At 36.1% G+C, this 24,554-nt stretch overlaps 1 protein-coding gene across 1 annotated transcript in view; it reads left to right on the top strand.

Annotated features, from left to right (window-relative positions):
• The window catches only part of AOPEP (aminopeptidase O (putative)), a 177,110-nt gene that overhangs the window by 31,191 nt on the left and 121,365 nt on the right, over window positions 1–24,554 (top strand). Inside the window, exons 5-6 of the mRNA XM_058823596.1 lie at window positions 21,706–21,895; window positions 23,661–23,767. Coding sequence (XP_058679579.1) covers window positions 21,706–21,895; window positions 23,661–23,767 — 297 coding nt within the window. The remainder of the gene's footprint in view (window positions 1–21,705; window positions 21,896–23,660; window positions 23,768–24,554) is intronic.

The following is a 24,554-nucleotide window of genomic DNA, read 5'->3' as shown; positions in this document are numbered from 1 at the left end:
ATTAAAAATTGTGCAAGCCAAAAGATTAGGAGGGCTTCACTTCTCTTTTTTTTTTCTCTGTGGTTTACTGTTACTAAGAATGAATTTTAATATAGATTAATTTTAAGTTAAATGGATGACACACACTGAAGATGACATAATCTTGTAGCTATATTTCCACTAAGAGAACTCTTGCCATCTTTAGATGTACTGCCTCTTCTCGGTCTATTCACATTTAGTCATCATTACTCCCACAGGTTTTCTCAGAATTGCTATAACTTCCCAGTCTCATAAAAAAGTCAACATTCTCCACAGTTTGCATTCTTCACATTTTGAGTAATACATATTTGGTAGTTTCTGAAAGTATTGCTACCTAAATGCCTGGCTGAGGCGTGACCAGTGTTCTGCTGTGTGAAACTTGGAAGTGAATATGTTCTCTGCTTTTCTGAAAGTGCTCAGCCCTCCTCAGGTCACTGCACATGCTTCCTAGCCAGAAGAAATTTCATAAATGTAACTGGCCTAAAAAACTTTGATTCTATATAATATATCCTGCTCTTTTGAAACACCTGCATAAATCTTGTTAATGGTAATGGGCATTGCATGCTTACAAAGAGGGAGAAGGACAACCATGTGTCTGAGCTTTATATCGTCCTTGTGATGTCGTTTGTAATGATTTCTGTCTTGCATTCAGGCACAAATTTTTCTTCACAGGGTTCATATTGATGTCAGTAGGAGGAAAGCTTTCATAACTGCACACTGTAATTTTTTGTTTTTAATTACATATCCATACTATATAACATATGGATCAGTGCTCAGAACCCAAGATTATTTGAGCCAGAGAAATACCTAAATAGAGAAACATGGGCAAAATGGTTATAAGTATGCACGTAAATTTAGATATCTTAATCTAACATAATATGTCTGAAAATGCAAGGCATACTTAAGATGTTGATCTTGGCACTTGGAAAAATAACAGAAATGTGAGCATTCCTGATCAGTTTATAAATGTAACTTTTCTTTGGGTAAAAAAACCCCTGAAATCAAACCTTGAATTGAACTATCAGTCAATGGGTAAATGTTCTAGAAAGCTTACCCTCTACCTCATATTTTTTGCATAGCCAGATGTAGCTAAGCACAAATCATCCAGATCTGAATGTAATATTGTTGTGCTGTAATCTTGTTGTGAAGCTAATGATCCAAGATCAGATTTTAAAAGGGCTGTTATTATATTAAAGTTTTCTTAGTCTGCCAGCTTGTTCCTTTTGATTAGATTTTGCTTTTAGTATTTCATATTCATACAAGAATAAATCCTTCATGTTTATAAACTGTTATCACACTGATCTTTTATGTTTCTCTTCTTGATTTGACTGAAAGTGTGAGATGTATTATAAATCATAACTAGCCACTTTCTCACAGCATTTTAGCATTCTGTTTTCCACGTGTATGGCACTTTGTCCTGTGATTTTTTGAATAATCAGTTTTATGTCTCTTCATGTGGATTGAAAATGAATCCATGATTTGCGATATACAGTATTTCTACTTCTCTGTATCTTTTACATGTGCCATCCATATAGTTACCACTAACTATATGTGTATATAGTGAAAAAGATTGCAATATATGTGTCCAGTGTGTGTTTTAAACAGTTAAAATGTTTGGTCACTTTCTTCCTCCAAAGGTATGGCTACTTCTAGTAGTTGGGCTTTTTGAAATTAAGACTCCAAAAGAAAGAGATTTTTTGATGTTGCTTTTTTTTATATCATTTTATAGAATGTTTTTCTACATATGGGCAGTATGGTCCAAATTGTCTGCTTGTGTTAATAGGTATGAGATTGTATTATGGTTAACCTAGGTATTGTATTGTATTATGGGTAACCTGAGTAAATCATATGGCTACATTCAAATCTGATTTGTTTACCTATTACTATTCTCATTTCCAAAAGCATTGCGAAAAGTGTGGATGAATTTAGTTGTATTCTTTGTATTTGGTATTAAGGGACCAAGATTTTTCATCTTGTGTAGAAGTTCCTTTAAGAACTAAGGGACTAAACTAGCAAATTTTGTCATTTCAACTGCTTCCTCACACCCCAGCTTTTCATCTGACTTGGCTGAGTTCACTTGACTAATCTGGCAATATTGGAGTTATTTTAGGTATTTGCTCTGTGTGGCTAATCTGTGGTGCTGTCATCTGGAAATAATCCCAGGATCTCCTAGACACTGTGGTCTCAATACTTGTGCCAGAAGAACAGTTAGCTCTCTGTGGACTCCTGAAGGAGAAAGAAAGAGGTGGCATCCAGGATTTTGTTTATGGTCATGCCTGACTTCTTGGGTTCTGGTCAAAAGCCATACAGGTTTGAAATAGATCACATGGTGTCTCCTCTGAGTGACTGTCAGTGCACATGTCCCACTTTGGAGTGTAATTGCACCTGTGCAACTGAGCTGATACAGCATTTTCTAGGCGAAAGAATCTATCTTCCATCCATCTAGGGGTTTTTTGTGCTCTGCACTGAATGCAGGGAGAGCAACGCACATCTTCCATTCTTTAGCATATCTGAATTCTGACTTTTGCTAAGTTTCCTGTAGCTTCTAGTCTGTAGGCTTACCTCTTTTAAGTTTATGAAAGTAATTTTTTAAAAACCCAAGCAAACAAGCTTGTAAACAATCTCAAATTGCAAATATCTAGACCTTGCGTGGTATTTTAAAATCTGAGTTTGCAAAATCTGTGAATATGTATAGTATACACATGCATTTGTCTTACATTAAATCTAAGTGATTGTGCTCCTGCAATACTTTTGTTCATGATTCTGTTTCACTCTTTCCACAGGAACTAGACAAAGTTGAATTATATGCAGCATTTTAAAACCAAACTGCCTTTTCCCAAGTGCATAATTCAAATGAAGAAAAAACCAGTGCTCAGATGGAAAGAATTGTGCTGATATAGTCTGATGTTACAGTTCTGTAGTTCCACTAGAGAGAGACAAGGAATCTCAAGATAATTTACTTTTCTAGATCATGAATAACTTGTTGCTGCTTACAACTAAGAGAAATTAACTAAGAGATATGGATGTGACACTGGCAGGCTCATTAAAACTTTTCAGTGGATTGAGGAGTGCCACGTACTGGCTTTTACAAATAGGCTGGGGTTTTTCTGGTTAAATTGTTGGTGTTCTCAACCTTGTTAAAAATATCTGCTATCTTAATTTTTTTTTATTAAGTCAGAAGAGCACAGTGAAGGTCTGGCAAAGGCCAATGTGTGATGGTTTCTTGCTACAGAATGTTTAAATTGAATGTGACCTGGATCATTCACCAACAAGGAACTTGCATATAAGGATGGGTTCTGTGGGGTTTTTTTGCATGTTACTAATTGCAGAGAGCAGTGTGCTGCTCCCGGAGCTGTTGAAGAAACTGCAGTAGTTTCTATCACATGTTCATTTATTTGAATTATGTGGTTTTTTATTTGTGGGGTGTATATTGTAATGTGCTTTGCACTGCCAATTTTTTTTGTGTAATGTTTGGGCACAGTGAGGGAGTGTTTGAGATGGTCTGTGCTTCCATGTCCTCAGGATGCTGCAGATACCCACCTCCCAATTGTTTTACTCAAGTGGTACAGGCTCTGCTTTCCCACTGTTTGATTCATAGACTAATGTAATAAGGAGTTGCTGAGGTTCAGCTGGAGGCAATTCTCACAGGAAGCTATGGAAAATTTAGTGATATGTTATCTGATTCCACTGGTGAGAAAGAATGCTTGCTTCTTTAGGAAGTCTCATCTTCTACTGATTTAATAGATTCTGCTAATGCTATGACATTATAGTTGGAGACAGCTTTTTGTAAGAGGCACATTTTTATTAATTTGTCTGAGAATTACTGGTCAATGAGTGAATCTTCTCAATTTAGAGCCTTCTGTTTTAGTTTGGGGTATGGGTATTGAGGGCCTGTTGTCTGTCATGACAAGCCAATTGTTGGATATTTTAATGTATTTAAATGGTAAACTTGTCCAAAGCTTTATGTGTTTAAATGCTGTATAGATGTGAATATCATAATAAAATTGTAGTCTGAGATACATGGATGTCTCTCTCCCACTGAAATATCAAGAGTTATATGCACACATGTGAAGGACTGACCTAGCCTTTAAGCACTTTCTCAAATAGTTAAAAAACATGAACATAATTTGCTTTTATTTCTCTGTATGAGGATCCCTAAAAGAGCTCAAAACAGGCAAGAACAACTTCTTCACAGATAAGTACTGGGATTATTTCAAGTGTCCGCCTTCTACATTGCATTTTTTGATTTAATTTTCTTTCTTTTCCAGCTTTGCTATTGCCTTTTAAAAATTATTTGTATGCAGGATATGCTTTTGACTGGCAAGAGATCCTAAGCTGATGAACTGTTTTGAGTCTGATTAGAATCTTGCCCACGGACAGTAACATAAGCATCAAACCTCTCATGCAGCCAGCCCTGAGGCCTCTAGGGAAAACCAGTTTGTTAATGGCTTTGCTTATGCTTTCTGCATTTATAGCATACTTGTACTGCTGTTTCTGCTTTGATACTAAGACCATTTCATATTTCATCCAAATTATCAAATAAAGCAGCAACACTGCAGTGACGAGGAAAACAAGAGGCTGGACAGTAACAGGTTTATGACTGAAATTCTTCCAGTTTTTCAATTCTTAGGCTCATATCTGTGTTCAAGAGTTGCCAGCAGTTGCCTACAATAACTGGAGAACTATTTATTTACATATTTATTTGGTTTATTTTATTTTAATTGAAAGAAAATCCTTCTGAACAAATAAACAAAGCTGATAAAGTTTGAGAGTTAGTAAGCCAAATGATTCTTGACATTCAGAAGAAGACTACATTAATTGGGTGATAGCATAGCTCAGCCTTTCTGCATATCACTGCTTCATCTTAACCTAAGAAAAAACATGTATTTCTTCACAAAGTTTCAGCTTAGAAACAGTACAGTATTCCTTGAAGAAAAGTCTGCTCTGCATATTCAGAATAAATCAGCATTATAGATTAGGGATTTCCTTTACTGGGCTATTTTATGCCTAAACACAGATTTCTCATGCATGCAGGACTTAAGATGGGGGCATGTATGTGGGGGAGCATTTTTCCCATCAGCTGCCACTTCCTTTCTCAACTCTGTGTCTGCTCCTGTGTGTATATATTAATTGTATATTTCATTTTGGTCTGGAATACTCCCTGATCCTCCTGACAGAACTGGCAAATGAGACTTGATCGGAGTCCTTGTCCTCTTTGTGGAATGTGGGTTAAGGCTTCATAAGAAAATCTAAGATGGCCGCACAGGAGAGCTCTCCTAAGAGCTTTGTGCTCGCAGTTGTGTACACAACACAGACGCCTTCGGAGTTTGCCAATGTTCTTGGATAAGTTTCTGCTTGTTAATGCAGCAGAATTAAACTGCAAGGACATTATTAATAAGAGCTTGAAGGAAACAGCTGGTAGTTGAGGATCTTACTGAGGGAAAAAGAGCTGTTTCGTGGTCATGTGTGTTACTTCTGCCTTACATCTGGTTCTTGTAACAAAGCTGAACATGGAAATACATGGATCTGAAGGATGCTTTGAGACCTGTCTTTTTTGGAAGAGTGAAGAGGACCACATAATTTATTAATAAACTCACATATGTAGATGTTTTAGCCCTTTTGTTGTAAAGCTGGGATTTAAAAAGATAAAGGCTTTAACCCTGTTGGCAGATGCTAAGCTTTGTAACAGAGTCAGTTTGAGTATAAATGTAAAATATTTATACATATTTTGTGCTGCCGTTTGCCACAGTTGTTATACACTGGCAACTCTTGTTGTTGTCATATATAGCAGTTTTTACAGCTTTAATAAAAGGCAGAGAAGTGTTGGTAGTGCACCAAAACAGCCCAGTATTCCCCTCACTGTGAGGCTCACATAAATTGTTTAGTATTTACTTGATAGATTTAAGACACCCATACTGACACCAAAATTCTTGAAAATGTCTGCAAGCTGGTTAATTTCTGTTAATTTGGTGGTTGCTATCTTTATCTGTTTCATCATAAACCACAGGAAAAATGCTTTCTCACTATTATTGTGACTGCTTTGAGCATAGTCCTATACCTGTGATCACAGAGGAAATTGTAGCAATGGTCTGCTGTTTTATATGTGATTCTGTGGGAGTTTTTTAAACTTTCTATTTTAATCTTATTCTTTATTTATTACCTGCTTAGAAACCACCCTCTTGATCACATAATTTTCAGACTTCTAACATTTGAATGCAATGAATACATGGAATTCTTAATGGTGGGTGATTTTAATCTTTACAAAACCCCTCAAGCAATGGCATGGATTTCTTGATATTTTGTTCCCTTTCTCCTTTTTGAAAAGGTTGCTCGATTTAAAAATGTAAGGCTGGTTACTATTGTTTTTATTACTAATGCTCAAATATCAAAGCAGGTGTTCCAACAGACTTTACTTTCAGCTAATCATTATAACCTGCTTATTGTAAGCTCAACTGGTGTGAGTTAGCTCTCTTTGGCAGTAGATTATTTCTCTTTCTTGAGGTGTTGGAAGCTTTTCTAATTTCTTCCTTGACGTGCAAGTACAAGCAGAGAAGACTGAATATGACTGATTTGATACAGTGTTTAGTCATGACACGAATATCCACAAGCTTGTTTTGACAATGTTTAATGGAATACATAAGAACATTGATTAAATCACAATGAAAAATGTGTTGAAAGGAGAGGAAACATTATAGGACACATTGTGGGGAATCTGGGCTGTAGTAATATTAATGTTTTAGTTTATCCTTGTACTGAGACTGTAGCACCAAATGCACTGATAAGGACAATAAAATGAGGGATGGTTATTATAGTTTACCTATACTAAACATCTAAAAAAAATTTATTGCTAGCTTTTGCACTTTCTCTGCCACTGCCAAAGTTCTAAGGTTTTTGTATTGTATGCAGAGCAGATTTCTCTGATGTATCTAGGTGATGTTCAAATTATTCTGCATCCCTCTCATAGGGAAGAATATGATTTGAAAGGTGCAAGCAGATGCCTATGCCTATATGAGTAAAGGAACAGTTTAGTTAGAACTCCTAAAATATACTAAACTACATCAGTTGCACTTTGCAAACAATTTCATCTGAAGTCTCCTTCCATCTGTTCTAGCCAAATAATTGCAACATTGTTTAATTTTTAGAAAAAAATGCTAATGACAAGCATCCATGCTTTTCAAAGTGGATCTATACTACCATTAAATACTAAACATTTAATACAGCTAAAAACAGATTTGCCTGCCTTATTTCACATTTCAGTGATTGAATTTCTGATATAGATTTCTTCTGATTGTGCTGACTAAGGAAAAGTTGGGTTGTTGGGTGTTTCCTTTGAGAAAGGATGAATAGTTGGAAGTACAGAATTTTTCAGTGTTTTGTCAAAATACAATAGTTTGTTCCATAAAAGTTAGCACTTCTTGCTTGGGGATCATTATATTTGACTGGAAATTTGAATTTTTAGTTTTGTTTTCATTTTTACAAGAGCTGCTGTGTGATGCTTTACAGTCAGAGTGTTGTCATATGTATTTTCTCTGCACACACTCATGCTTCCCACCAGTTTGTGGCTGTTGTAGATTCACTTTTGGACCAATGCGAATCTTGTGATATAGGCTGAGAGTTAAGCTGTTAAAATAGGTGGAGGCATGTGTGCAAGAACAGTTTCTCCTTAGGGAGATCAGAAGGAGAAATATACCTCTGAGTGTGCTGCCAAGGACAAGAAAAGGGTGCAGTGTGTTTCCTTTTACTGTGAGGCAATTGGGTCTGTGGAGGATTTGGCATAAATGAGTTGGGATGAATAGGTTTGAGTATATGAAAAATCTGCTTGGAGATTGTCGTTTATTAATAAAATACCAGCTTTGTTTTCTCAGATAGTTTTTGTGTTTCCTTTGTCTGTGGTAGCATGAAGGAAAGAGGTGGTTTAGTGTCTTTCAATTTAAAGACCAGTCTGACTTTTTGCTGGGTGGCAGGCATCTGGTTTGTGATGACAGTCTGCTCTTTCCACAATATTGTGTAAATTCTACCTCTGCTTAATGAAGCAGGTGTATGTGCTTTGTCTATAATTATTTTGACTTCTAAGTCTAGTTTTAAATGTTGAAATATTTTGAATGGTGAAGTGATATTCATTTGATAATGTGACATTTGTGATATGATGCTGCACTGGTATTTATTAAAGTTTCATTTCCCTTTAATTATAGAATAATTTTAGATTTTCAAGTATCTCTGAGATTACTTGGAAAATTGTTCTCCTCTGCTTAAATTGTTTGAAAGTAAAAGTTAAGGTGATGTTTTGAATTATAAGAAGCCAGTTCAGTGAATAAAATTTATGGTATACAGAGCTATTTTGTCTAATAAATGTAAAGGAATTTGCTCTTAGGCATATGGGGGTTTTTTGTATGATCACCAGGTTGGTAATGACAGATAGTGAGTTAAAGCAATGGATAATTCTGAATAGCCTTGTTAGTCTTCTTGACAATAACTTTATAGATCACCAAAAGAGAGGTGCATATCATTTGGTCACTGAACAATTTTTTAGCAGCCTTAATTAGACTTTAGCATGTTGAAATGTAGAAAGAGATTTGTTGTCAGTGATAGAAGTGGCTTTGCTATTATCTTCTACATCGTACCTATGTATCTTCCAATATTTAGTAGACTTCTGTCTTTGCACATAAAAGTTTTTGCACTTTTGAGGGCTAGCTGAAGCACCATTCTATTTTACTTAAAGTACAATGCTACAGAAGAAAATGCAGCATATCAGAAACAAAATTGTTAGTTTAGGAAGAATGCAAAATTATTCCTAAGTGGCTGCAGAACATGACTTTCAACTGTTTGGGGAAATTCTTTCTCTTTCCTACTGGCTTCAGTAGCATAAAAAGGTAAAATAATCTTCAGGGCCGGTGCTGCTTTTTTTGATCTTGTGTGATTTATTTCTAAATGCAAAACATTACATATTGATAAGTACATAGTATGTATGTAAAGGCAGTATGTGCAAGTTATGTCTTGGAACAAACAGATAACAGAGAAATTCCTCTTTCTGAATCCTACTATTAAGTTTGAGTTATCATGTTTTCTTTGCACAAATTTGATAGACTGAATATGTGCTGAAACAGTGCTAAGAAAACTGGTTTTATTCACTCACTACTCTAGAACAATTGGAATACTATAATAATTCAGTGGCACGAAGATGCCTGATTTAAAAAAAAATCTGCCTTTGTTGCAAGGAAAGAGTTGAGGATAAAATGAAGTTGTGCTATTGATCTACAGTCTCTGTGAACTCTTAGCTTCACATAATTTTCTGAAAAAAAAATCTACTGGCAGAGAAACTAGAATTCAGCAAATTATATTTATGCATTAAACGACTTCCTTTTTCTTAAAAGCCAGAGTGGACACGTCCTCATACAGCTGGTATACATACAAACAGTCTCTGCATAACAGCTGTTTACCTTTTTTCTTACAATATCTGAAAATATCTGATTTTCATCAGTTCCTGTTGTTACTCTCTTGTCGGGTAGTGCCAGATTAGATAGGTTTTTTTTTTTTTCTTAAAACTTAACTTTTTCCATGGCCAGTTGTTCTGGGCTAATACAGTGCACATATATACATGCAAATTTTTTTAGCTCCCAGAAAATAAAATGTACCGCAGTCACAGAGGTACTTCTCTTTGTGAGGAAAAACAGCTGCACCCTGTTTGTATATGTCTGTATAACTAATATTTGTGGTGGATTCTCAGTTAATTAAATTTAAACCTGCTGGAGTTATAGCTGTAGAGTGATGGCTGTCAGCAGGAGCAAGGTCACTGAAAAGCTTATATCTCCAGAACTTGGAACTGAGCCCTGAGAAATGCACTGAGAGATATTGTCCCTTGGAGAGACAGGCCATGGAGAAAGTAACAGGTTCTTATTTCTACCTGTGTCTAAGGAGTGGTGAGGACAGCATGGTAGACCTAGAGGTTTGAATCCAGTGTATAACCTCAGTACAGAATTTATATTTTTAGTTGTTTTCTACTCTAAAACCAACAAGCTATATTACGGTTGAAGTTTCAGTCAAGCAAGTGTGTGCAGTTTGCCACACAGTCATACTCAAAGTCTCAAGGAGTGTTTTTCCACTTTAAAAATGTAAAGCAATTTAAAACTGTCTATGGAGATTGACTAGATTTACAGCAGAGTGACTGGATTTGGCTGTCAAATTGCTAGCTGTTTGGCAGCTCACATGGTTCTCCCTGAAAAAATTACAGTTTACATAACTTTTTGGTCCTCAGGTTCATAAATCTAAATTGATGTGAATGCCAAATACCATTTAAGGTTTAAAAAAATTTATCAATGCTGACAAGACAGAGTAAGCAGCAACAAATTTTAACTGTTAGGCAAGATGTAGGCTTAAGTCTTCAGGGAAACATCCAGGAACTACTGGTTATGCAACTGGTATTAACTGAATTTAACTGTAAACATAATTACCTTTGGTCTTGGAAGAAATTTTGGAATATATTCACATCCTGTGAGTGATCAATATCCGCATGCAAATATGATGTGTGGTCTCATGAAAAGAGAGGTTTCAGTGTACTAGGAGAACTGTCAGGAGAATACATGGAAAGCAGTCAAAATTTTTCTGCTTATATTAAAATATAAAATTTATGGTGATTTAAAAAAAAAATCTGAAACGACTAAACAAAACCACCTCAAAATTATTATCTTTTGACACATGGTAGTGTAGTCACTATGATCCTGCAAGATGAGAAACCACCTCATTGTAGTCTTTTGGAATTGGAAAAATACTTACTTATTAATAGAATCTGTGTTAGCATTTTGCCAAATAATTTGGCATTATCAACAACTTCAAAACCAAAATTCTACCTTCAAGGTTGACTGGGTAAATTCACAAAGCAGAAATTATCAAGCCACAGGGAAATGTTGGATGCAATAGATGTTTCTAGAATATAAAGATGTTGCCTTCTTTTTGGCATCTTTGAAAAGAATCGTAAATATAGCCTGTGGCAGCGTCCTGGACAACAGGAAAAATATTTATTTAGTCCTTCGGATTGCCTGAAACAAATCTGGAGATGTAAAAAAAGTTAAATTAGTAGAAGATGCAATGGAGTAGAAGTTCATTTATATGTGATAGTTAGTATTATAATTAATTAATGCAGTCTTTAGTTATGCTAGCTATTTCCTATTAGACTATCCCTTGCTGTGTGTTTCAATAATAATAGCCGAATGTCTTTGTATAATTAATGTTGTAATTCACATGCACACTAGCTACTTCAAGTTTAACTATCCCTTTGGAATATGATTCTACATTAATAGCTGGATGTCCTGTATAATGGATAAAGTAATTCTCAGGCACACTGAAGCTCTTCTATCACTGGATATGATGTAATTTTATCTTATTTCTCCATCAGCACAATAAATGGGACTGTGTGTGAAAAAGAATCTGTGTTTGTTTGTAAGATTTTACTTGGAAATAATCTTCCAAAAAGGAGAAGAATGAATGCATGGCAAAGAGTCCCATGTTCCCAGCAGATTCTGTTTATAGTTTTGTTGAATTTATTGTAAGGATGGCAGATTGTTCTAGTTTTAATAATCATAGTGCTGTTCTGTTTTAATATTGCATGATCTGTGGGCTGCCATAAAGTTGTTACAAATTGAAGAGCTGATACAACATGAAATGAAGCACCTCTTCTGAATGTTCCTTTTGTTCAGTATTTAACAAATTAGTATGTTGACATTTGTCACTGATGGATTTCATTATTTGGTGAAAGGGTTTTAGGGGGTTTGACAGCATGAATGGTTTGTCCTGCAGACTTTCGAGAATTGATAAAGGCATCTTTGTTCTTTGTGTAAAAGCACAACAGATATCTTATTGACCAACCCATACAAAAAAGAAGGCTTGTATAGCTGCTGTGCAGAATAAACTAAGAAAATGAAGCCATTACGTATTCTTCTATGTTCTTCTCCTTTTTTTTTTGGCTCACAGCTTGTATCTCCTTAGTCAAAGTAGCCAAAAGCGTTGGATACTCATTCAGTAAAATGAAACCATGTAATTTTTATCAGTTTATATACTGTTTATCGATGACAAAAATAATGAAAACAGGTTATGGATAGTAGTAAAGCTGATTTTTTTAGATAAATTTCAACATTTCTAAGAGGAATGTATATCTGTATAAACAGATGATAAAGGCATATTAGAAGTAATGCATTTTAGCAGTAATGCTGAAAATCAGAAAAGACATTATAGTGTTGGATTTGCACCATTCTACATCAATTTTTAAAGTAAAATGAAAGACTTCAGCAAATAGAATAACAACTACAAATTCTTAGAAACAGGAATTTTCTATTTTAAGATAATTATCCAAATCCCATAGTAATGGGATCCCATGCAATCTAATTTTTGCCCATATGCAAAAATTAGATTGCATGGGATCCCATTACTATGGGATTTGGATAACTATCTAAATATTTTTGTTTGGTTCCATATTTATATTTGGTGGAAGATTCAAGAGTGTAATAGATACTAACTGAAAATTTAAAAGAATTGTATCTGTGCCTCTTGTATGATCTGAGAAGTTCTGATATTTTTTAAAAAAATATGAGCTTTACCTTTTTATTTGTTTTTTTTTCTTAGAAACATCAAGGATTTACAGCTCTTTCTTCTCCAGTAATGTCTGGGGTTTCCTGAATTATTCAGATACATATCTAGATTTTTCTCGTTCTGCAGATTAAGTATTTGTCACAAAAATCCTTAAAAAACAAGTGTGTTGCTAAGGTTTGATTTTGTCTGTGATGCTACCATTACTGTAGCTCATAGAGATTTAATAAGAACCACTTCTGCCTTCCAGCAGATTTAATTTCCTTTAAAAGAGTGATACCACAAGGCCTTGAATTGAAAAAAGAATACTGGGAACTCAAAGACCAAGCAATCTGTTTTAGTTTTTTCATTGATTTGGCCTTTTTGTTGTGGATAAAATCTTTCTTGTATAGAATAACTGAATAAAAAGTTACTCATTCTTTACTTTATTTTGGTCTTGTCCATGTCACCTTTTGAGAGCACTAATGTATAGGCCCTTACCTTGATTAATTTTCACTGAATATGGTGAAGCATATAGATATATTGCTTTCTGTCTAATTATTTATCATAGCTGGGTATTTGTACTGTCTGTCTCTGCTGTGTTAATATCTGCCAGAAACTTCATTATATAGTGTCAGGAAGTCCAAATCTTCCAGTAATAACAGTGATAAATAACAAAATCCATTGATGATCAAGCAATATCATCTATCAGTGACAAAATCAGTTGCCACTTAGACTGGAGCTGAGGAATGTTAGTGACTGTTCATCACATTAACCATTTTTAGCAAGAATTCAAATAGTTTGAAAAGTCAATGAAACAAATGCTATATTCATTTCTAATATAAAACAAGAGAATCTTCTTTTTTTTAAAGCTTCCCTTTGGCATCCATGAAAACAAAAAAGAATACAAAGAACTATTTTTTATTTATAAAGTAGAAGGTGTGAGTACCTGTACAATTTCTTTCCACTGCTCATTTCTTGCAGAAACAATGTGATGAATTAAAAGATTTCATTCAAAGCCTATCCATTGCTATTTTCTGTTCACTTTTCTTCATTTCATCAAGTATGTAAGATTAATTTTGGGGTCCTAATATAAATCACTGTTAAATGAAAAGAAGTTAATACAAACGCATGATTCAAATAGAGACTTTCTACACTATTATTTGTTATGAAGTATTTTCACATGGTTAATAGTGTAACTGTTAGGTGTTTTCAATATTTTCTTCAGTTGACCAATTTCAAATATTTGGAAGTACTCAGAAATGTGGTAAAATTTTCACATAAAATCTGGAACATATAAAATTCTTAATGTAAGCTGAATATTGTGGTTTTTATTTGTATATAAAATTCTTGCTGAATTTAGTGGAACTGTGATATTTCCTCAGTCTACTTAGATATGAACAGAATTTTTTTCTCAACCTCTGACCTTTTGTGAAGCTACCTATAATCAGCAAGAGTAAAGATGTTTTATCATTGTGGTCTATCATCTCTCTTATATCAAACAAAAAATACAAGATAAAAAATCCATATCCAAAGATACATTGCAGAGCAATCTGAATTAGAAATAAATTTATTTTCTTCATCTTTCTTTCTTGCTCTATAATTGAATTACTGTAGATTGACTTCCAATCTATCTGGTTTTTAAGAAAAACACAGCCAAATTCACTTGTGTAGCTTTTAAGATTTGTTTGGAAATGTCTGCCATGATACAGTGTAGTTTTATACTATGAATATTTAGTAAGGGATCTGGAAAATGGTGTTACAAATTATTTTCACTGTTAGCAGTGTCAATATTTTTTTGAGGAGCAATTGGAAGTGAAGTGTGAAGGTTAGAAACTGAGCTGCATAAAATACAGAGTTGGCTTTGTTGGCTTTTTTTTTAGTAGTGAAACAGGTGCTTATATTTATTGAAGTCACTTAATTTATACTTAGCCATAAATCACTTAACTAAATCAATTAAATATGAAAAAGTCATGGTGTGACATGCAACATGAAAAGCTGTAGGTGTTTCTCTTAGAAAGCTGGAAGATTTTTGACAGTGTTGTAGCCATTTGTTACTAGGAGGTGTTGTGTAATTGATTTTTATAAAAGTTTGTTACTTCATGGGGTTTTGGACAAGAGGTTTCAAACAAATCTCTAAAAAAATCTGGATGGGAACTTGAGGTTTTGAAATTGTAATTCTTTCTCTCCCTCCACCCCATACTTTTCTATGTTTGCTTCTCTTTACCATAGCAGGCAATTTGCTGCCTGTCACAAATTTTGGGATGATGGAACTTTCTAAATGAACAGATGTTGCTGAGCTTACATATGACATTAGTAAACAAAATATGGAGAATCTAAAAATATGTTCATGCTCTGCGATTTCCTCATTGTGATACAGAACGTGGAAGATGAAAAGAAGTGAGCTAAAGGTGTTGTTAGGCATCCTGGGTGCATCACAGGTCAACTGATGAATAACTCTTCAGCTCTACAGTTCTTACTTGACTTGACTCTTGGTTGTTTTTGTCATATCTAGTTGCTAATGATCTTGTTACAAAATTGAGTTAACTTACTGCCAATACTTGAGTCTTGGATATCAGACTGAAGTTCATATGTAACATAAACCATTCTTTGTTTCCTTCTTGCTTTACTTCCCAAGTCAGGATATTTTAAGGAGATAGGATATATTACCATGATACAAGTGCAGCAGAGTATCAGCCGTGGTTAAGTTGTTCTATGATTTTTTGTAAAAACACAGTTAAAGGTTTTTGACTTAGCACTGTCAAAGAGTGTGTGCTCTGTGTTAGAAAGAGAATTAGACATAATTTGAGAAATTAGTTGTATTATTACCAGACTGTTCATTTGCAAACAATAAGAAGTTGGATGGGTGCGTTGATCTGCTGGCGGGCAGGTAGGCTCTGCAGAGGGACCTGGACAGGCTGGATGGGCTGAGGTCAGTGGTGTGAGATTTAACAAGGTCAAGTGCTGGTCCTGTTGTGTCACAACCACAGCCATGCCTTTCACTATAGCCTTGGGGCAGAGTGGCTGGGAAGTGCTCATTGGGAAAGGGCCTGGGGTTACTGGCTGACAGTGTCTGAAGATGAGCCAGCTGTGCCCAGGTGGCCAAGGAGGCCAATGGCATCCTGAGGAGTACCACCAATAGTGTGGCCAGCAGGACCAGGGCAGTGATTGTCCCCCTGTGCTGGGCACCAGCGAGGCCACCCCTGGAATGTTCAGTTCTGGGCCCACCACTGTAAGAAGGACATTGAGGGCCTGGAGTGTGTCCAGAGAAGGGCAACAGAAGTGAGGCAGGGTCTGGAGCACAAGTCCTGTGAGGAGTGGCTGCGGGAGCTGGGTTATTTAGCCTGGAGGAAAGGAGGGTCAGGGGAGACCTTTTTGTTCTCTACAACTGCAGAGAGGGAGGAGCATGCAGCCAGGTGGGCTCAGTCTCCTCTCCCAGGCAACAAACAGGACAACAGGAAATGACCAACTTGCCCCAGGGGAGGTATAGATTAGAAAGAAATCTCAGAAAGGGTGGCCAAGCATAGAACAGGCTACCTGGGGAAGTGCCAGAGTCACCTTCAAGGCTGTTAATTTGGTGTTAATACGGGATCGAAAATATTGAGAAGAATCAAGAATTGTTGCAAACCATGCTGTTTGTATGGTGGTTTTGAGCCTAGACTCATATTATCTTTTTCCTTTCACTTTATAAATTCTTCAGAGTTATGGCAAGTACTGGTTTTGCTGTTGAACAGTAGTAGAGTTTCTCCTGAGAGGGTTTCACCCTTGTTTATACATATCCTTACTAGTCTGGCTTGGGGCTGCAAAATATGCAAAACAGAAGAGATAAGTTCAGAGAGCAGCTGCTGCTTGGATGTTCAGATCATTATTTAGGCACTTGATTGAAATTTACAGTTTTGATTTTGAATTGCAGAACTGAGTTGAGTGTTTCTATCCTCCTTCCAAAACATGGGGGTTATTTTTCTTTCCATGTTGCCTTCCCTATTGTGTTGCTGCATGACTTATGGAGTAAAAATTTAGTAATTTGCACTAGAATGACTTTCAGCTGTAACTTCTGTCAGTTTTTGGTTTCTCCCTATGATGGTAGGAAGGCAAAACTTTAAAAATTAGCTTCCATTACTTCTGGAATAGTGCTCAGAGTATTCTACCAGATCCTTGTCTCTACAACTGCATCTGAATATATATTTGAGTTTCTGGTATACTGTAAACCTATGAAGTTAAAAATATTGTAGTTTTCTCAGTTCTGCACTGTAACATACACTCAACCAATGGAGATTATAGAGGTAAGAAAGTGGATGTTGAGTGGTCCTGTGTCTGTATTCCAATGGCACAAGTACCCACAAAGATAAATTAAGGTAACATTCAAAGTCTGATATAGATACTGCAGACATCATATTGATACCATTCTTTGTATCACTGGAAGAATGTAGTTTTGACATGGTTTGACACTGGCCAAAAGCCAGGCACCCATGAAAGTTGGTCACTCACCCTCCCCTACCACAGCTAGGCAGAGGAGAGAAAGAAATTAATAAAGGGTTCATGAGTTGAGATAAGGACTGGGAGAAAACACTTCAAGGGCAAAAAAGGCTCAGCTTAAGGGTATGAAGTGAATTTATTACTAACAGAGTCAGGAGGATAGTGAGAAGTAAATTAAGACCTTACAACACCATTTTGTCCCACCTTCCCCCCCTCCCTCCTTCCCACAGACTGTGCAGGGAGGCACTAATTGCATTTTTTCTAAATAGAAAATTCAAATTATTACTGTATATACATATATAAGTAGCATCTGTAATAGTGATTTTTTGGTGCTACTTTTGACTTCAGAAGCATTATTTCTTAGGTGGCAGTAGTCTTGGCTCTGTTATTTTCACAAATATGTAAGAAAATGTATGTTCAGGTCTCTGTGTGTTAAGAGGGAAAGATTTCTACTTCAAAATAAATGGAAAAAGTTTGCTAGAAATTAACTTCAGGCTCCCATATTAAATGTCTATTTAGGTTCTTGTGCATACATTTGGCTAGGTTTTGTGCTGTGCTGTGTGTCTCATCTGATTATGTGTGAGCAGCCAAAGATACCACACTCTTGCAGACTCTATGCAAAGCAGCACTTGCATCTAAGTCATGAGTCTAGAGAAAGTTTTGAAAAATTCCTGCTGCAGATTTGGCTTCTCAAATGGGCAGATTGCTATTCAGAGCTTAAGGATGCCTAAATCAATTAGAAACCTTTTATTTGTTAAAGAGATTATCTATTAAGGATGTGTACACGGGTGGTTTGGAATGATTGGAACATCAGGACTCTTTGGTCATTCACAACAACAATTTCTTTCCCTTTGGGACACAGTTTTTTCCCTTATATGCATTCATGCCACAGTTACAGTGTCGAGATTTCCTTTAACTGCAATTTAACTGGGAGGGGGAACTTGTTCCTTCTTCCAGTCAAATGTCTAAGTTATGAGCATGGGATTCTGGTCAGAATAATGTTCTTTTGCTTTAGAAGGGTAACCAAGTGTATACTTGTCAAAAACAAGTCATTAACTTCTTTTTCTCTTGGAGCCACTGGGAACTTGTCCAGCTTCCTGGGAAAGACTGGAAGGATTGTTGTTTTTTTTGTTGACTGGGAGAGGTTTCCCATCTTTTTTACCATATTCAGCTTGCCTGTTCTGGCCTGCTTTAGAAACTTGGACCCCACTTGCTAAAGGCATTTATAAGCTGCACAGTCCTTGTCAGGTCTTGATGTGATTTCTAAGGTGAATCATCTTTGCCCGTTGCTAATGTATGGATGGATTTCTTTCCTATTCAATTAGAATCAAAGAAATGGATATCAAGCCTTATAATTTGTTTCTAGTAAATCAAACATCTGGTGGGAGGGCCACTTTTCTCTTTTGTTAAAAAAAAAAAGGTAAAAAAAAAGCTTTTGGGTCTTGCAATTTAGTTACCCATCAAATTATCTTATTTTTCACTTAGACACTTTCTTAAATTATGGAGTGCTTTAGGAGCAGCACTGCTAAGTAACAATGTGCAATTAATAACATTCATAACGTTTTCCCAACACAGAGAGGACATCAAGCTGTTCAAGTGATCGAGAAGGGTCACCAGGATGATTAGAGGGATGGAGCACCTCTCCTGTGAGGAAAGGCTGAGAGAACTGGGTTTGTTCAGCCTGGAAAAGAGAAGGCTTTGGGGTGACTTAACTGCAGCCTTCCAGCACTTGAAGCAAGCCTATAAGAATGACAGAGAAAGACTTTTTGCAAAAGCAGGTAGTGACAGGATGAGAAGGAATGGCTTCAAACTCAAAGACAGAAGGTTTAGATTAGATATTAGGAAGTAATCTTTTCTGGGAGAGCGGTGAGGCTCTGGAACAGGTTTCCCAGAGAAGCTGTGGACTCTCCAGCCCTGGATGCACTCAAGACCAGTCTGGATGGGGCGACCTGGTCCAGTGAAAAGTGCTCCTGCCCACAGCAGCAGGGCTGGAACTACATGATCTTTAAGGTCCTTTCTGACACAAGCCATTCTATGATTCTATGAACATTGCACATCGTAGATGATATTAAAAAGGTAGATTTGGTTTGCATAAGTGGAGCAGAGTTTCTGGAATTCAAATATTTATTGAAAATAGAGAATCTGTGTTCTAAACAAATGCATAGATGTACACTTCTTCCAAACTAATATGTCTGGACATCTTCCAGAGACATGTTCATTCTTTGATAAAATTACTCTTAAGAAAAATGGGAAATTTTCAATGGTTTGAGTTGGAGATAGTACTGCTTGTTAAGGGCAAACAAAATAAAAGAAATAATGTAAGTTGTTCTCAGGAAAGGAAGTTGCTGGCTCTACTCAGAATCTAAAACTAAATTCTGCTGCAGCACATAATCTTATTTTAGCCTCATAGGAAGCTGCACTCATATTCTTTGGCCAAAATTTAACTCATATACATTTTTCTTACTGAAGTGATTTGTAACCCATCTGTAAAAGAGAATATTGTCTAAATGTGGCATTTCCATTTTTTAAGTGATTGAAGAAAGCAGGAATTACAATCTTTATTGTATATTTTTCTGCAATAGACCTAAAATGCAAATGCAAACAGTTATGTGAGCCTATTTATGAGGCATGAAGTTACTTTTGTTTTGCTTAACCAAGTGGCTGAAATGTTGCCACCAGTATGTCTGGAATGTTATTTACTTGGTCTATTTCTGCAATTTTTCTTTGTACCAGTGTACACATGCCACAACTAGGGGTCATTTACTTAAAACTGACCAAAGTAATACCCTCAAAATTGCCATTATTATTTTCATCAGGGGCTTTATAATAAAAGATTTATCATGTTCTGCACCTTCTGTGCTCACACTTTCCCCCATCTCTCTCTCCCTTCATTCTCCTAATCAGAATTGCTTTTGGCAGATTTGGAGAGCTGCTGTTTTTACTTGCATTTTTTGTGTTATTTGATTCCTTGATTTAGTACTTTAACTTCTTACATTGTGTCTTACAATGCTGTCTGATTGAAATGTATTAGCTTTCTTGGCTGGGTAACTACTTTTTTTTATAAGGAGATAGTTGTTGAGTATGTTTTTCTATCTCCATGTGTATCATATTTTGTGGTCCCTAGACATCCAACTGGTTGCAAGAAAACTGTGGGTGTTTGAACATTTCCAACGGAAGGGTAGGATGGGTGGGGAAGCTTTTTGGAATGCTGACAAATAATATCTGACTCTTGGAAATGTCTGAAGGCCATAGACTCCCCTCCCATGCTTGGAAGGCTAGACTTAAAGACCAGGTATGCTTGTGTTTTAACATTTCCTTTATAACTGAGAGAAAAGTGAGAGAAGAGTTGAAATACAGATCATGGATATCACAGGCTAATGTAGGAACATTCTGTGGATGGTGGTCACTGTTTGTGTCCTTGCTACTCCCATCTGTGACATGGTGCCCCATTAACCCCTTGGATATTAGTCAGAGGGCTTAATTCTGCTACTTTTATTTCCTAGATGTACTTAGTTTCAGAAGTTGTATCAATTTTGAGATGTTAAGTTCTGTAATGTGTGTTAGCATAGCAAAAATTGCCTTACAGTAGCATATGAGTTGGGAACTGCAGCAACTTGCAGTTCAGGGTATTTTCAATAGCGCAGTAACAATTCGTAACAGTTTTCCCCTGCAATTTCTTCTTCTTGTTTAAGTACAAAGCAGAGTAGATACAGACTGGGTTGTTCCCCTGCTGTTGTGAAAAGCAAATATCTAGTGCTTCTTACTTCTGTGGTTGTAGTAAAATGTGTTCTCCTATCCCTGCATTTGCAAAAATTATCAACTTTTATCACAAGTTGGTATCTTCATAGCTTGTTTGATGTTTTGACAAACACATGTGCTTTACCATATATGACACCTTTTACGTTTCGATACTGATTTGTTTTCTTTATTAAATGTTTCTCCTTTATTTCCATCTTTGATCATTTAGCTGACAAATACTTGTTTTGAATATTAACACTGCTCATATTATCCTGGCTTATATATAAATGTTTCTACTGAAATAAATCAGTCTTGTAACATGAAAAATATTAAACTTTGGTTGAAGTTACTTCTTACAATTAATAGCTGTTTGATGGTTGAATACCTTACAGCTGTAGGGTGGAATTTTAGTTTGATTTTCTGCCAACCAACAATAAAGTACAACTTAATTCCTACAAATTCCTGAGATATAAACTATTAGTCATGACCTAGCATGCATACACTAATAAGAAGCTAAAAGGCCAATAAAGCCAACCTGAAAGAAGGATGGAGAGAGACTATTTATGGAGCACGTAGTGACAGGACAAGGTGGAATGGCTTCAAACTGAAAGAGAGTAGGTTTAGGTTACATATTAGGAGAAAGTTCCTCCTTCTGACGATGGTGAGGCACTAGCACAGGTTTCCCGGGAAAGCTATGGATGCCCCATCCCTGGAAGTCTTCAAGGCCAGTTTGGATGTGTCTCTGAGCAACTGAGACCAATGAAAGGTGTCCCTGTCCACAGCAGGAAAGCTGAAACCAGGGGATCTTCAAGGTCCCATCCAATTCAGGCCATTCTTCAGTTCTGTTATTATTATGTCCATGCAATACACGTTGTAACAGGTCAGCAACAGATTCTGTCACTCATTTCTCTTGTGCAGCCCACACATCATCTTTCTGTCACAAAGCGTACTGCCAGGAGGAAGCCATCTCTGTGGAACTCGTCTGTGCCATGAAATTGCTCATGCTTGGTTCGGACTAGCCATTGGTGCTCGTGATTGGACAGAAGAATGGATAAGTGAAGGGTTTGCCACTTTTTTAGAAGATATATTTTGGGCTGGAGCACAACAGGTAAGGTGATGACACATTGCTTCAAAATTAATGTGGAAATCAAAATCATATGTGAATTAGATGTAAATTAAACCTCAAAACACAAACTGTGCTATTAAGTAACATCTTTTAAAATGGTATTGGAATTCACATGCTTACTTGATTAAAAAAAAAGTAAACCACAATGAATACAAAACTTTACAGAGGTAGGGCTCAGTACAAATGTGAATACAAACATCTGTTTGTCAATGATTACCTTCCCAAAAATTTTATACTCAATCATTAAAATTCAATTATCAAACAATTGCTGTGAATTCTTTCCACTTCTGTTGTATACCTGAAACTGGAAGAATCAACAGTCTTACTGCATATTGTAATATTCTAGGTATCTAATTAAAATTGTTTGGTTTCGTCCAATAGATGACCAAGAAGTGTACCTCAAAGCAAAATACAAGATGATTTTAAATGGGGCACACTGGCACTTACACTTTTTTTCCCTGTTCTACTGCCCAACAAGTTACTGTCCTGTCAGAGACTTAGAAATCACTGCCTCCCTTAAGATGATAATTTCATAAGTTGCATGCCAGCTAGTTAAGTGCTTTTCTGATGCAACTCTTACTTTTGTAGTACCTCTGCTACTTCAAGCATTTAATGTGTCAGTCCTTTCTACCTGTCCCTTCATCACGTTCCATCCCTTTAGTCTGCAGATTTCCACCGGAGCAAAAGCATGGTAGAACTGGGAACTGATGTAATACACTCCTCTGAACCCCCATTTTATTAAGTATCTGGCATATTTATAGCACCAAACTAAACAGAATACCTTGTTATGTACCATATTTTTGGGGGGGAAAAAAGAGAGAAAGGGTGTCTAGACACTTGGGTTTTCCCTTTTGGTTCTAAAACTAATTTGTGCCCTCACATTGAGAATAACTACACTGCTGTGAGCTGTTCACATTAGTTCTTTGCTTTTGTTAGTGACTTGAAAGCATTTTGATTGTAGTAGACATCCTTCTTGGAGCTGAGTGTAAAGGAGAAAACAAAATAGTGTAATTAGTTCCCTTGTTATAATGTAAAGCATACCTTTTGAACATTATTGACTAGTTTTGATGCAATGCAATCATAGAATTTAAGGATTGTGAGTGTATTCCATAGTGTCTGAGAATAATTTCCGTTGTGATTGAACATAATGCAGGGTAGTATTAGCTGCTTTTGCTTTCCCCATTTTCCCATCTATTCTTATAATAGAGAAACATAAACTATAATTATGTTCAAAACAATTGTTTGTCAGCTGGCAACCTGGCATTTATTTCATAAGTAGGAATCTCTGTTAATGTTATGTAAATGAGGAGAAACACAACAGGGAGCTTTCAGGAGTATGGCAGAAGTAGTAGGAAAGAGGAGTGAAGCCAGGACACAGTGTAGCTCTTTGCTCTCAATTTGGGAAGGCTTAAGGATGCAACCAAAAGCTCAATGCCAGGTATCTCTACTGTAAATTCAGTTTGTTTCTTGCCATTTACTGAAAGGAAAAAAACATGCCCATGTCTCTCCTCAGTCAGAACTATTTATCTGACTATTAATTTGATGTGCACAATGAGGCTTTTGTTTTTCTTAGTGCTGCTATTATCTCTCATAGCAGCAACTGTTATTTTTTTATCATGGATATTGATACCCTTTCCTGCCTCTTCTGCACATTAAAGAGAAACAAACCAAGTTTCTTGTTCTGCAAATTATTATTGTCTGTTGGGAAACGGCAATCAGTGATCTGTGTTTTTTGTTTACTAAGCAGCTGCCACATGATGAAATAAAAGAGCAACAGGAATTGAAAGCTTTACTTCGCTGGCGCAGACTCAGAGATGAGGTGCAAAACTCTGAAGAAGAGCTGCAAGTTTTAAGGTAACAATATGATAACATCATCATTGCTGTTGTATTTTCACTCTCTCCACCTTTTCTCCCTTCAAAAGATATACTTCCAAATCATCTGATTATATCCACTGCATTTCCTTATTTCCTTCTAATAAAAAAAGAAAATGCATATTAAACTGACTGGGTTGTACATCTTGACTATGATACAATTGCTTTTCCTTTTGTTATAGAAAGCTTTTAGAAAACTATGGGATTATCTTGATATGAAATGTCTCTGAGCAGTTTACAAGAGCTTCTATTCAGGGAAGAAATAAAAGACCATTTCCTGAAAAGTTCACTGTTAGAAGTCATAACAGAGTCATTTTCTGTAGCTGAAGACAAGTACATACATTAGTATGGTATTTAACTGCCAAGCTGAATGAAGCTTTAAAAAACAAGGAAAAAGTATAACATATAAACTTTATAAACCTACTTTCTAGTTAGAAATTTCTAATAGTTATATTTAAAATAGATTTTTAGTCTTTAGGTATCAGTTGCTAAACTCAAGGCTCCTTTATCGATAAAGACAGTCTTCCTTTGCCAGTGATTAATATTCTATTCTGATTGGTGTGTTAGGAATTTTCAGTCTTTGATCTTGAGTGTCTGTCTAATTCAACATCCACGGAGCTTCTACAGCTTGTCTTCTCACCATCTTCAACCAAAAATAATGAGTTTACTAATCCTAGTTCAAATTAGCCATGATTTCTGACCAAATCATGGAAGTGCAGGGACAGATTTCAAACAATTATGTAGTCTATTCTCCTGCTCTGAAATAAAG

Source organism: Ammospiza caudacuta, chromosome Z (genome assembly GCF_027887145.1).
Source record: "Ammospiza caudacuta isolate bAmmCau1 chromosome Z, bAmmCau1.pri, whole genome shotgun sequence".
NCBI classification, from domain to species: Eukaryota; Metazoa; Chordata; class Aves; order Passeriformes; family Passerellidae; genus Ammospiza; species Ammospiza caudacuta.
The sequence above is the reverse complement of the archived record's forward strand: the minus strand, read 5'-3'. Positions and strand labels throughout refer to the sequence as shown.